Source organism: Typopeltis vanoorti, chromosome 5 (assembly GCF_054136105.1).
Source record: "Typopeltis vanoorti isolate ZY-2024b chromosome 5, IOZ_Tvanoo_1.0, whole genome shotgun sequence".
In the NCBI taxonomy this organism is placed as follows: Eukaryota; Metazoa; Arthropoda; class Arachnida; order Uropygi; family Thelyphonidae; genus Typopeltis; species Typopeltis vanoorti.
Window position 1 is genome coordinate 141,535,312 of NC_143553.1, and position 13,724 is coordinate 141,549,035.

Consider the following 13,724-nt stretch of genomic DNA (forward strand, 5'->3'; position numbering starts at 1 on the left):
CAAAAATAGCTTTGCTTTCTCTGTGTAAAATATTTTTTGTTATTTTATATTTGTACCATTAATTTTATAATAATAAAACTAATAATAAAATGCATCCAACATTTTATGCTGTATCAATGATGTAGAAGAATATGACTTAAAAAATCTTATCAGAGCAAACTTTAAACAGCCATCTAAATTTTTAAAACACAGATGCAGTTGTATACTGCTTTAATGAATTATAAGTTGTAAATAATAATAATCCTTACTTAATTTCTGGCATTGCACTATCAAAATCATGAAAGACTTCTGGTAAGGTAATTGTAGCAACTGCTGCTTCTCTGTTTTCTTCTGGAAGATCAACCACCCCAGGACGGAAAGCCATCTTAATCTTGATAAATGCTTCATTGCAATCAGCAAGTAAATATTTTGCTTTTCGAGAGTATATTCGTACAATTCCCAGTAAAAGATGACCCGATGTTCTTAATGCCATTTTAACCTATAAGTATATATACAAAATGTCCATTCAGTCAAATGATATAAAGGAATAAAACTTTTAGTAACCTGCCTTTTAGTATTTCTGAATTAAAAACAAATGAAATAAATATACTGAGGCTTCATGTAATGTAAAGTGTGTGGAGCAAGTATTCATAGAGCTGTACTTTACAAAGTATTTCAGAAAGATGACAGAATTAAATTAAAAATTGATGTTTATAAAAAAAACTGCAATTTTACTCAAGACAAATTTTATTCAATGCTCATTACAGTGTGTTAGTAATAACCCTGAAAAAGCATTATATTTTTAATGTGCATTAACTAGCATATTATTATAGTCAGGGATCCAATATTCTTACTGTCATTGTATCCAATAAATCTGTAATTATCAGTTCATTTTGAAGTTGCTGAAAATTCTTTAAAATTTGGAAGCATCTGGGAAGTAAAATAAAATAAAATAAATAAAAATTAACCATCAGCTTGTGACTAACTGATGTTCTGAAGAACTGATTAATAAGGTTCCAAGATCAGTTTCATTAAAGGTAATGATATTAGTCTACATAACATGAACATTAAAGTTCCAGACCACCATTGTACAGCAAATCACTGCCTCTTTTTTTTTTTAATTAATTTATTTTTTAACTTCTAGATACATGCATTTTTAAGCAGTCATATATGTGTATAACTGATGTAAATTTAGAATTTAGAATTATTTTTGCAAATAAAGTTACTCTTGAACTGAAGATTGTCTTTTCTTTTCTTTGTAGCAGGCATATTTGGTCTAAAATATGACTTATCACTAGATACTAAGATTAAAATTAAAATTTCATGTAATAGGTAACCAGTCCTTTTCAATGGAAACAATAGTACCCTTACTCTAATTTTTATCTGCCATTTTTAACAATAATAAAATAAAATAATACAGTAGTTCCCCCCCCCTCACCCAGTGGGGATACATTCCAAGACACCCCACAGATACCTGAAACCGAACCCTATATATACTACGTATTTTCCTATACATACATACATACCTATGATAAAATTTAATTTATAAATTAGACACAGTAAGAGATTAACTACAATAACTAATAATAAAATAGAATAATTATAACAACATAATATAATAAAGTTATCTGAATGTGAATGGAATCTTAGCAACCTCAGCGCACGGCATATCCAAATTGCCAGCATCACTACTCTTGCACTTTGGGGGCCGTTATAAAGAAAAATAAGGGTTACTTGAACATAAGCACTGCAATACTACAACAGTTGATCTGATAACTGAGAACTACTCAGAATGGCATGCAATTTAAAACTTATGAACTGTTTATTTCTGGAATTTTTCATTAAATTCGATCACACGAACAGGACACTTCATAGATGCCTGGATGTGAAAAAGAAGAGATTCTGTTCTTGTATAAAGGATGAAACCAAGAATATAATTTCTTGGCATCTGTAATCTATAGTATAAGCAAGTGAAAAAACTTTCAAAAACTTACAAAATGATTCGAATAGACTGAAATCTGGGCAAATGAAAATGGCTATCAGTTCAATGTTAGTAAGTATAAAGTAAAGCATGTTGGTATGATGAAATTTACAACAGCCTATTATATTAGCAGGATTATATTAGAAGAAACTAATGAGGCTAGGGATCTTGGCATTATGGCAGATAGGAATTTGAAGTTCAAAGGTCACATAGCAAAAGTGGCAAATACAACTCAGAGGATAATTGCAAAATTGAAACGAACCTTTGCATGTAAGGATAAAGAAGTCATTTTGCCTCTTTACAAGGCATTAATAAGAACACCCAGACTTGGTCTCTTGGGCTTCAAGGAGATAAGGAAGTTGCGTAAAGAAGAGTTAATGATTATAGCAGGATTATGGAATGTAGATTGAGGGCAGATTTAGAGCATATGTAGACTACAGATTGGTTAACAGGAGAAAGAGAGGTGACATGATAGAGGTCTACAAACTTCTGAATGGATGTTACAGGATATGGTCTGATGAAATTTTTTGTTATATAGAAGGTGGGGGGGGAGAGAACATGGGGAGGGGTATCCATGGAAGTTAAGTTTGTTTATGGTTAAGAAAGGAGCAAGAGCTAGATTTTTCTCCCACAGAGAAGTGAGTGAGTGAGTGGAATAGTTTGCCTCTTGAAGTGTGTCATCAATGAGTCCTAGACTCTCTGAAGGTCTCAGATAATAATAAAAGTAATCCAACCATCACCTGAACCTCAACTCTCAAAAAAATGGAGAAGGTCATCAGCAGGCAACATCTTTACTACCTGGAGATTGACCAGTATGAATTCCACCACTTTTATCCACTGGATCTCTTAGCCAATATTACTGAACTTTAGACACAAGCGATGGAAAGATTTGAAAACTTGTGTGGCAGATATTTCCAGAGAAGCATCTGCCAGATATTTCTCTGGAATGATGTGTTGAAAGACAGACCATGATGTGAAGCTATCACATCATGGTGCAATTGACTGAAGCATTTAAGGAAGTCTGTTCCAGACATATCTCATCAAACTATGCACAGTGAACTGAAGGGGATCAAGTACTGGCAGCCGCATGCCTATACGAAAACCACTAATTTCCGTGAAGTTGCTTCAGTGGTCGATATATGTATAACTGCATGCATTATGGTAAGTCACCACTTAAACCAGTTTCAATCTTCACTGAGAAGAAAGAAACAAAGGGAGTTCCCCCCAAAAAAAAAATGAGTGAATAAAAAAATAAAAGGAAAAAAAAAAAAAAAACACTTTAAATGTGGGTCATTCCAGGATGCTGAACCTCAACTATAATAAGCAACCAACAAACAAACCCTCACCACCGTGCTGTACCTCAAGTCTAACCTGTGGCCAGTAGTAACCTGCTCTTAAGGTAAGTAACTCTTCAGTGGACTAGACTCCTGGAATCTTCTTCTTTCACTACTCATTATTCCTGCTTCCTATGTAGGGTCCGTGTGTTACTTAGATGCGACTTCTTGTTAGTACCACTTCCAACCAGCCTGTTGCCTAGCCTGTCGGTGGGGGGGAGGATATATTTTTGACTGTAGAAGTGTATGCTCACGGGGCCAGTTTGCCTGCTTGCAGGATGAAAAACGCCAGATAAACTGGTGGGAAAAAACCTACTACCTGCACCCAAGACCGGCTAACTTGGCTATGGCTGAGGAAGATCCTCAAGTTCCTCATGTCTTCGATGGGAATTGAACCTGGGATACTCCTTCCCCAGGCATATGGTTGCAAAGCACAAAGCCACTGGGCTAACCACATGGACGGAAACTAGACCCTTGGAATACTAAGAGCTAATTCAATGACCAAAGTTAGAATGTCTATCATCAAATTCATGATATGCACTCTTTCAATGATTGTACAGGATGCTATGACACTGAAGTGGCAAACTCTGAAGGAAACATTGATTGATTCTGCCAGAGAGGCATGTGGTGAGGTTGTGTGCAAAGATAAAAAAATCAGAACTCCCAGGTGGACACAGGAAGTTAAAGAGGCAGTGAAGGAAAAGAAGAAAGCATATCAAAACTTTCTGGCAAATAAGTCAGCTTGTGCTCTTAGAGAATACAGAGACAAATGCAAGAATGCTAAATACTGTGTAAAACTAGCTAAACAAGTCATTGGAGGACTTTGTCAAGAATATAGAAAATAAATATCAAGAAGGTGGCAAAATATTCTGGAGGTTGTTGAAGAAGCTTAGGAATGGAGGGAAGAGTGCTGTAAAAGCAGTTAGAGATGATAAAGGTGACATGAAAACGAGAGAAAAAGATATCCTTGAAGTATGGAGTAATTACTTTGAAAAACAGCTAAATAAAACAAGCAGTGATGACAGAACAGTGGTAAAAAACACTGACCAGGCATGCAGTCGGGAATACATATCCATACTTGAAGTAGAAAAAGCCATCAAAGGCTTTAAATGTGGAAAGGCAGCAGGAGTAGATGATATTCGACCAGAAATGCTGAAGTATGGTGGTGTGAGAGTCTTACAGTGGCTGCACTGCATAGTTCAGAATGCCTGGAGAGAGGGACAAAATCCAGATGATTGGAGTAGAGCTCACATACTACCCAGATATAAAAAGGGAAATAAAACTGAATGTGAGAATTACAGAGGTATTTCCCTACTGAGTGTTCCTGGCAAGATCTATGCAAGTATACTTGAGAAACGGTTGAGAAGAATTGTGGAAGAAAAGCTTGGTGAAGAACAAGCTGGATTCAGGCCAAATAGAGGCTGTCAGGATCAGATCTTCACTTTACGACAAATAGTCGAGAAAGCATGGGAATATAACAAAGATCTGTATTTAAGTTTTGTCGATTTGGAAAAGGCATATGACAAGGTGCCAAGAGAGAAGCTATTCAATACGCTGCAGTTATATGGTGTCAATGGGGCATTATATCAAGCAATACTTAGTCTTTATTTGAGTTGTGAGTCAGCAGTTAGAATTGAAGGAAGTACAGGAAGATGGTTTAATGTTAAATCTGGTGTGAGACAAGGATGTACATTATCCCCTCTATTATTCATTATCTATATGGATCACATTATGAAGGAATGTGGTATTAAACCTAATATCAAAATTGGAGATGTTAATGTCAGCTCTTTGCTTTATGCGGATGATGTTATACTTCTAAATAAATCCGCTACAAGTCTGCAAGATTCTCTGACTAAATTGAATAGCTGTTGTAATAGATATGGTATGAAGGTCAGCAATAAAAAGACAAAGACAATGAAAATAGGCAGAATCATTGAAAATGTCAACTGTGTTGTGAATGGAGAACCTGTGGAACAAGTAAAACATTTCAGCTACTTAGGCACAATTTTTACTGAAGATGGTAAACTAAATATAGAAATAGACAACAGAATCAGCAAAGCTGGTATCGTGGGAAGTCAATTGAATAAATTCATATGGAATAAGAAAGAAATTAGTCGGAACACTAAATTAGCTGTATACAAGACTGTGTTCAAACCAATTTTAACTTATGGATCTGAGAGCTGGGTCAGAAGTAAAACACTTGACCAAAGACTAGAGACTGCAGATATGAGAGTCCTGAGAAAGATTAGAGGCGTGAACAGATGGCATCAATGGCAATATCATATTAAAAATGAGGATATTAGGAAAGAACTTGACATTGTCAGCATCCAGGAATGCGTTAGCAGAGCTAATCTCAGATGGTATGGTCACTTAAATAGAATGGGAGAGGAAAGATTAGCAAAACAAGTGTTCTCTGCGAGGTTGGCAGGAAAACGACCCAGAGGAAGACCAAGATATAGGTGGATTGATACGGTACAAAGTGCCTTAGACGATAGAAATATAAGATCTGATAATGTTGGAGTCTTGACAAGTAACAGACTGATTTGGAGGAAAATTGTAGATAGGAAGTTAGTAATGATGTAATTTTTTCATGTAGTACTGTCATATCCTGTACACCCCTTGAGGGTACATGGCAGGAATTTGATGATGATGATGATGATGATGAGTCTGTTGTGGATGCTATGACAGCGAATGAGTTCAAGGCAAAGTATAATAGATACTGTGTAAATGTCGAATAGTTGTGATGGACATGATGTTTTAGGGCCTCCCTTGATGAGTCTAAGGACTTCTTGGAGTCACCCGTAATAATAATAATAACATTTCATAATGGGGTGCTTAAGAATCAAAGCTGTATAACTGAGAGGAGACCTCCACACAGCCTTTAAAGGAATGCGGAGAACCGACCAGGGCTTCTGACCTAATGTCCAATCCTCACCTTCTCGTGGTGCACTCTGTTGGGTATCTACTAGGATACTGAACAAACAAGGATGGACTGGCAATTTGGGATTTAGCCGACCAAATTGCATTCTTATTGGTTAAACCAAAATAAAAAATGATGGTACAACATGACAAAATTTCATGCCGGCTGGGGTGTCGACCGGTTAAACAAAGCCCCACTGTTTTCGCCAGGGAACCAGGGCGAACAGCGAAAAGTCAGCTACTGGAACAAATCTGAAAACACACCCCAACTCAACATCGCCAGAGTTAAAGATCAGTACTATCAATATAAGAAGCCTGAATGGAAAAGAAATGGAGCTAGCTGAGGAATTAGATAAGTATCAGATCAACATAACAGGGGTGACTGAAACAAAATAAGACAAAAACTGACGAGATCTTTCTGAGCAATAAATACAAAATGTTATATTCAGGCAATGACAATCAAGGAAAAGAAGGAGTAGCCATAGTATTCAACACAACATACGAGGCTAATCTTCTTGAATGGCAGGCCGTCTCAAGTAGAGTAATGTGGGCAAATATGAGAATGGGGAACTGGACAATGAGACTTATTTGTGCCTATGGTCCCACAGAAGGTTCTACTAAGGTAGAAGTGGAGGAAATTTTTGATGCTTTAGAGAAAGCAACTGACACAATGAAAAAGGAAAAGTTGGTCCTTGTTGGGGATCTAAATAGCAGAGTAGGAAATGATTGTGAGACATACAAAATTATTTTGGGAAAATTTGGAGAAAAGAGCAAAGCTAATAATAATGGCAAATATGTTGGATTTCTGCTCAGGACATGGACTAGTTATTACTAACACCATGTTCCAACATAAAAATGTGCACAAATTCACATGGAGAGAAGAGGCAAGGAATAAGAAAAGTCTCATTGACTATGTTATTGTTGAGAGTGATGTTTTCTCTCTGGTGCAGGACACCAGAGTGTACAGAGGATTTGAAATTGGAAGTAATCACTATTTAGTCTTGAGCAAGATAAAATTGAATTTCATATTGAAAAGAATAACACGTAAGAAAGTTTTAAAGTCAATAAAAGTTGAGCAGCTCTTAGATGTGAACTGTAGAAAAATTACACAAAGATTATTGAAGAAAAAATGAAAGAGTTTGAGAACAGGAATCAAACCTTGGAGATTCAGTGGCAAGCCTTGAAGAAAGCCCTCACTGATTCAGCTAGAGAGGCTTGTGGTGAAGTTGTCTTGAAGAATAGAAAAATTAGAACTGCATGGTGGACACATGAAGTTAAAGATGCAGTAAAGGAAAGCTTGTGCTCTTAGAGAATACAGAGACAAATGTAAGAAAGCGAAACACTGTGTAAAACTAACTAAACAAAAGTCATGGGAGGAGTTTGGCAAGAATATAGAAAATAAATATCAAGAAGGTGGCAAAATATTCTGGAGGTTGTTAAAGAAGCTTAGGAATGGAGGAAAGAGTGCTGTAAAAGGAGTTAGAGATGATAAAGGTGACATGAAAAACGAAGAAAAAGATATTCGTGAAGTATGGATTAATTACTTTGAAAGACTGCAAAATGAAACAAGCAGTGATGACAGCACAGTTAAAAAGACTGACCAGATATGCAGTCAGGGAATACATATCCATACTTGAAGTAGAAAAAAGCCATCAAAGGCTTGAAATGTGGAAAGGCAGCTGGAGTAGATGATATTCGACCAGAAATGCTCAAGTATGGAGATATAACAGTCTTACAGTGGCTGCACTGCATAGTTCAGAAGCTCTGGACAGGGGGACGAATTCCAGATGATTGGAATAGAGCTCTCATACTACCCAGATATAAAAAGGGAAATAAAACTGAATGTGAGAATTAGAGAGGTATTTCTTTACTGAGTGTTCCAGGTAAGATATATGCAAGTATACTTGAGAAACGATTGAGAAGAATTGTGGAAGAAAAGCTGGGTGAAGAACAAGCTGGATTCAGCTCAAATAGAGGCTGTCAGGATCAAATCTTCACTTTACGACAAATAGCCGAGAAAGCATGGGAATATAACAAAGATCTGTAATTAAGTGTTGTCGATTTGGAAAAGGCATATGATAAGGTGCCAAGAGAGAAGCTATTCAATACGCTGCAGTTATATGTTGTCAATGGGGCATTATATCAAGCAATACTTAGTCTTTATTTGAGTTGTGAGTCAGCAGTTAGAATTGAAGGAAGTACAGGAAGATGGTTTAATGTTAAATCTGGTGCGAGACAAGGATGTACATTATCTCCTCTGTTATTCATTATCTATATGGATCACATTATGAAGGAAAGTGATATTAAACATGATATCAAAATTGGAGATGTTAATGTCAGCTCTTTGCTTTATGCGGACGATGTTATACTTCTAAATAAATCTGCTACAAGTCTGCAAGATTCTCTGACTAAATTGAATAACTGTTGTAATAGATATGGTATGAAGGTCAGCAATAAAAAGACAAAGACAATGAAAATAGGCAGAATCATTGAAGATGTCAACTGTGTTGTGAATGGAGAACCTGTGGAACAAGTAAAACATTTCAGCTACTTAGGCGCGATTTTTAATGAAAATGGTAAATTAAATATAGAAATAGACAACAGAATCAGCAAAGCTGGTATGGTGGGAAGTCAATTGAATAAATTCATATGGAATAAGAGAGAAATTAGTCGGAACACTAAATTAGCTGTATACAAGACAGTGTTCAAACCAGTTTTAACTTATGGATCTGAGTCAGAAGTAAAACATTTGATCAAAGACTAGAGACCACAGATATGAGAGTCCTGAGAAAGATTAGAGGCACGAACAGATGGCATCAATGGCAATATCATATTAAAAGTGAGGATATTAGGAAAGAACTTGACATTGTCAGCATCCAGGAATGCATTAGCAGAGCTAATCTCAGGTCACTTAAATAGAATGGGAAAGATTAGCAAAAACAAGTGTTCTCTGCCAAGTTGGCAGGAAAACGACCCAGAGGAAGACCAAGATATAGGTGGATTGATACGGTACAAAGTGCCTTAGACAATAGAAATATAAGATCTGATAATGTTGCAGTCTTGACAAGTAACAGACTGATTTGGAGGAAAATTGTAGATAGGAAGTTAGTAATGATGTAATTTTTTCATGTAGTACTATCATATCCTGTACACCCCTTGAGGGTACATGGCAGGAATTTGATGATGACATTTCATAATCCTTTGATTGTCTTTCTTAGCATGGGAGGAGAAACTTCAAATACAGAGGTTACTGTAATCTTTCCTGGCATAAATACATTTCAGTCATGCTTATGTAGCCACCAAAAAATAATGTACTTTTCTGCATAAGGCACTACTTTTACCTATACAACTACTAACACTGTACAAATCTCAAATCCACTCACACTGAATACTGATTACACATTTGGGGGTGGTGCACACAAACACACAGCCTCCCTAGTATTGTTCGATGCTATTGAGAAGAGGTCAATCAGATTAAATGATGACCCCCCCCTCTCTCTCTCACACAGAATCACTTTAGTCCTCTCTCTCATGCTTTCATCAATTCTCTGCTGAATTAGACACTATCATTCTTCCACTTTCTTTAAAAACTGAAAGAACAAAAGCAGCTGCTGATTAACAGCCATTTACCATCCACCTTCAAACTTATTGAAACAATTTCACCACTTGCTCTTTTATTCTATCTACCTCTGTCCTCTGGAACAGCACTCACACTATCTTTCCCAAAAACTATAACCTTTAACTATTCAAAAAACACATGTCAACAAAGTTCTTCTTTCCTCTTACCACATGCTACAGGTCTTGCAGTCCTTCATTTTGTGGGTCAGATTATATATATATATATATATATATATATATATGTGTGTGTGTGTGTGTGTGCACACACACACACACACATACACAAAAAAAAAAAAAAATTCTTTGTTTGATAACTGAACTGGGAACAAAATTTTCATTCTCCAATGAAGTGACTATATGGATGCTACATTATATTATTTTTTTTAAAAGTGTATAGTATATAATAAGCATGCATTAATTATTAACACTTACTTTTGGTTGAAGGATTCCTTCCACGCTACTTTCTATGTTGGTCTCAAATACATGGGCTTTAGTTAATTTTTTATCCCAATGTGCAGCAAGCCATATTCTGGCTAAAGGACCTTTCTTGGCTAACACAAAATGTGCATAAAACATGACTGCACTGTGGATTCAGGTAATCCTAAAATTGTAAAATGAATAATATCAGAATATTATCTCTAACAAAATATAAGAAACACAAAATCTAGCTTTCTAAACACTATCAACACACATACAGGATACCACAAAAACTTGACCTCTTAAAATGGGATGCTTTAAAAAAATGCACATGTTACAATCCCCTCCACCTTAAATATTGTATTTTTTAAAGTAACTATCAGCTTCCACCTCTTGCTTACTTCACTTGTCCCATCTGCAGAACTTCACACCCATAAGTAACTCTCCATCTTGCAACTCATCAAAAGGATGAGCCATGTTGCTAGTCAATATGTATAGAAATATGCTTGAAACCTTATAAAAAAAGCACAGTCCTTAGTTCACATCTTTTAAGAAGTACAACATTAAAAAAACTTGAGACAAATATAGAGAATTTCCTTAATATTGCATTACCTAAAAGATAAATTTTGCTCAAGAGCATATATGGGGATGTGAGTTCAATGTTGCAAAATGTAAGGTTTTAAAATTTGGAAAACAAAGATGGAATGCAGAATTTATGCTTGGTGAGAATATATTGTTGGAGGTAGAGGAAATAAGAGATCTTGAAGTGATAGTGGATAAGGATCTAAAATTTAGGGGACACATCATCAAAATTGTGAAGACAACACAAAGACTTCTGGGAATGATGCAGAGGACACTGACGTGTAGAAGTAGGGAGATTCTTGTTCTATTGTATAAGGCTTTGATTAGGCCACACAAGGACTATTGTGCCCAGATTTGGTCACTGGGTTTTCAGAAGGATGAAGAGATGTTGGAAAGGGTCCAAAGGCGACTGACTAAGGTAGTTTCTGACCTCTGGAATGTTGAGTATGAGGAAAGATTGAGAAGATGTAATTTGCAGAGTCTGGTGGAGAGAAGGAAGAGGGGAGATATGATAGAGACCTACAAGTTGGTAAGGGGTTGTTATAAGATCAATGGTGGAGAAGTTCTACAGAGAATAGTGGGAGATCAGGGGAGAACCAGAGGTCATCCTTGGAAACTGTATAAAGAGGGTGTGAGTAGGGGGGGTGAGAGGCAGGTTTTTTTCGTGCAGAGTTGTGAATGATTGGAATGCCTTGCCTGAGAGTGTGGTGTCTGCAAGTAGTTTGAGTGTGTTTAAGACACGGTATGATGAGATATGTGTGCAATAAAAGGACTTCCCAGATGAGTCTTTGACTCCATGAGGTCTTGGGAAATAATAATAATAATATCTTTTATTAATATTTTTAATGTCTCAGAAAAAACTCTCTATTCTCAATATCATGGAATCTATTTCAAATTAAGTTGCATTTTCTAGAGGAACTCTCAGTTGATTGATAAAACATTAATATAGGAGAAAAGAACATAAAAGGCTGATTTGGTCTCAAAAAATAAAAATAAAACAAAGGATGTCAAATATCCATTATTGTTTTATAGCCAGACAGAATCAAAAATCTATATTCATGTCTGAAATTTAAGTTTTGAAAGTAACAGCTTATGAGAATACCAGCTCTTGAAATATGAGAGCTTGTGATTTTCAGAAAACAATACAACTAATACTACACTACTCAAAAATAAAAATTCTGAAACTCCATATAAAGCTAAATGAAGCCCTTTAAGGCATTTCTCAACGAAACTCTTCTCAATATACTAATGATATATATAGTAACCTAGGATTAAGTTATGGAAAATTAAACTTTAGAAACATGAGATATATTTCACAGTATTGAGAAGAGAATTTTTTGTTACAGTAAGGTTTCTGACAGGAACCAACAATTCAAAATGGCTATCAAATTAAGCCTTAATCAAAAGCATTAATGAAAAGTGGAGTTTGATTTTTATTCAGGTAGATTTTTCATCTTTTAAGTAGTATAATACCAAAGCAATTCTCATGTTTTAGAGAAATGTAGTTTTTGTTTGCTGGAAGTTAAACAATAAATGATAATGAATATTTAAAAATTGAGCAAGTTCCATAAGATATCGCAATGGTATCACTTTCAGACATTTAGATATGCAAGTGCAAATGCTAGTTTTCCTGCTTGATAAAGGGGCATGTTTGAATGTGTTAAGTAAAATAGAATAAATATTCATAATTTGAAATCAATCAAAAGAAAATGAATCTTATTAGTAGGAGCTTAGCCATCTGTGAAGAACTGCTTCAGTATTCTTGCTGAAACAATACATGCAAAGGTTAATAATAATACATAACAGTAACAAAGATAGTTCAAACTCCACTTGATTTAGAATCCTAGTAAAATACTGATTTGCTTATCAATGTATCAAAATCATGCAGCATCTCAGCATAATAAAAGCTTAAAATAAGTTTTCAACATAACTACTTCAAAGCCTGAGGTCACATACCATATTAAGGCAAATGCTCGTAAAGTTAAGTTTTATGTTAAACAGCAAGTTTGTCAATCACCTAACAGGATGTTCAAATGCACCTATTCTTCATTAATATAGTTTTTATGGTGTAGTATAGTTTTGCATGACAGGTGATTCTTAATTTTTATTTTATTTTTTTTTTTTAGGGAGAAAGAAAAAAAAATTGCAAAGGCATTTTTGAAACATTTCCATGGTAAACTAATATTCAACTTGCAATGAATGGATGAGTATTATTAAATTATTAAAACACTTAAGGAATAGAACAACGTAGTTAAGGATATAAATTAAACTTTAATAAATATTTTCCGATATTTCGGCAATGTCACATTGTCATTTTCTAAAGGAACTTACAAAAAAGTTACGTGCACGTAGGCACTACAACACAGAAACTGGGAATGAAGAGATGAAGCTATTGTTCTCCTAACAGTCCTGATGGTGCCCTCTAGCGGGCTAAGTAGTTGTTCTTGGCCGTTGGGCTGAAGGTCTGCAGATGTAGGTCTCCCAAATTTGGGGCAGTCGCATACAACCAAATTTGTTGAGGTTTGGAGAATTTCTTAGGGCTGAGGCTGATTCCATAAAGAGTCTTTCAAATTTGTATTTGCTACGGTGTATCACTGTAGCTTTCTTCCACCGTATTCTGTGGTGTGTATCCAGAGCATGGTCCGCAAGCCCAGAATGACTGTATTTGTGAAAACGGATGTAGTCCTTGTGTTCCGAAATTCTGATATTCGCTGTCCTGCCTGTTTGGCCAAAGCAAGACAGTTTACAATTGCAAGGGACCTGGTAAACACCAGGTAGGTCTAGGGGAAGTGGTTGGTCTTTAGTGGAGCGGATAAGGGATGCCAATTTTCTGTAAGGTTTGTAACAGGAGGTCAGGTCATGTTTTTTTAAGATTTTGGTAATCTTTTCCGAGG

At 35.7% G+C, this 13,724-nt stretch overlaps 1 protein-coding gene across 1 annotated transcript in view; it reads right to left on the bottom strand.

The window, feature by feature from the left end:
• Positions 1-13,724, bottom strand: part of LOC150106883 (uncharacterized) — a 134,779-nt gene that overhangs the window by 87,538 nt on the left and 33,517 nt on the right. Inside the window, exons 2-3 of the mRNA XM_090393496.1 lie at positions 10,264-10,432; positions 249-478 (exon numbers count right to left, since the gene is read on the bottom strand). Of these exons, the coding sequence (XP_090249622.1) occupies positions 249-478; positions 10,264-10,407 (374 nt within the window). The 5' untranslated portion in view covers positions 10,408-10,432. The remainder of the gene's footprint in view (positions 1-248; positions 479-10,263; positions 10,433-13,724) is intronic.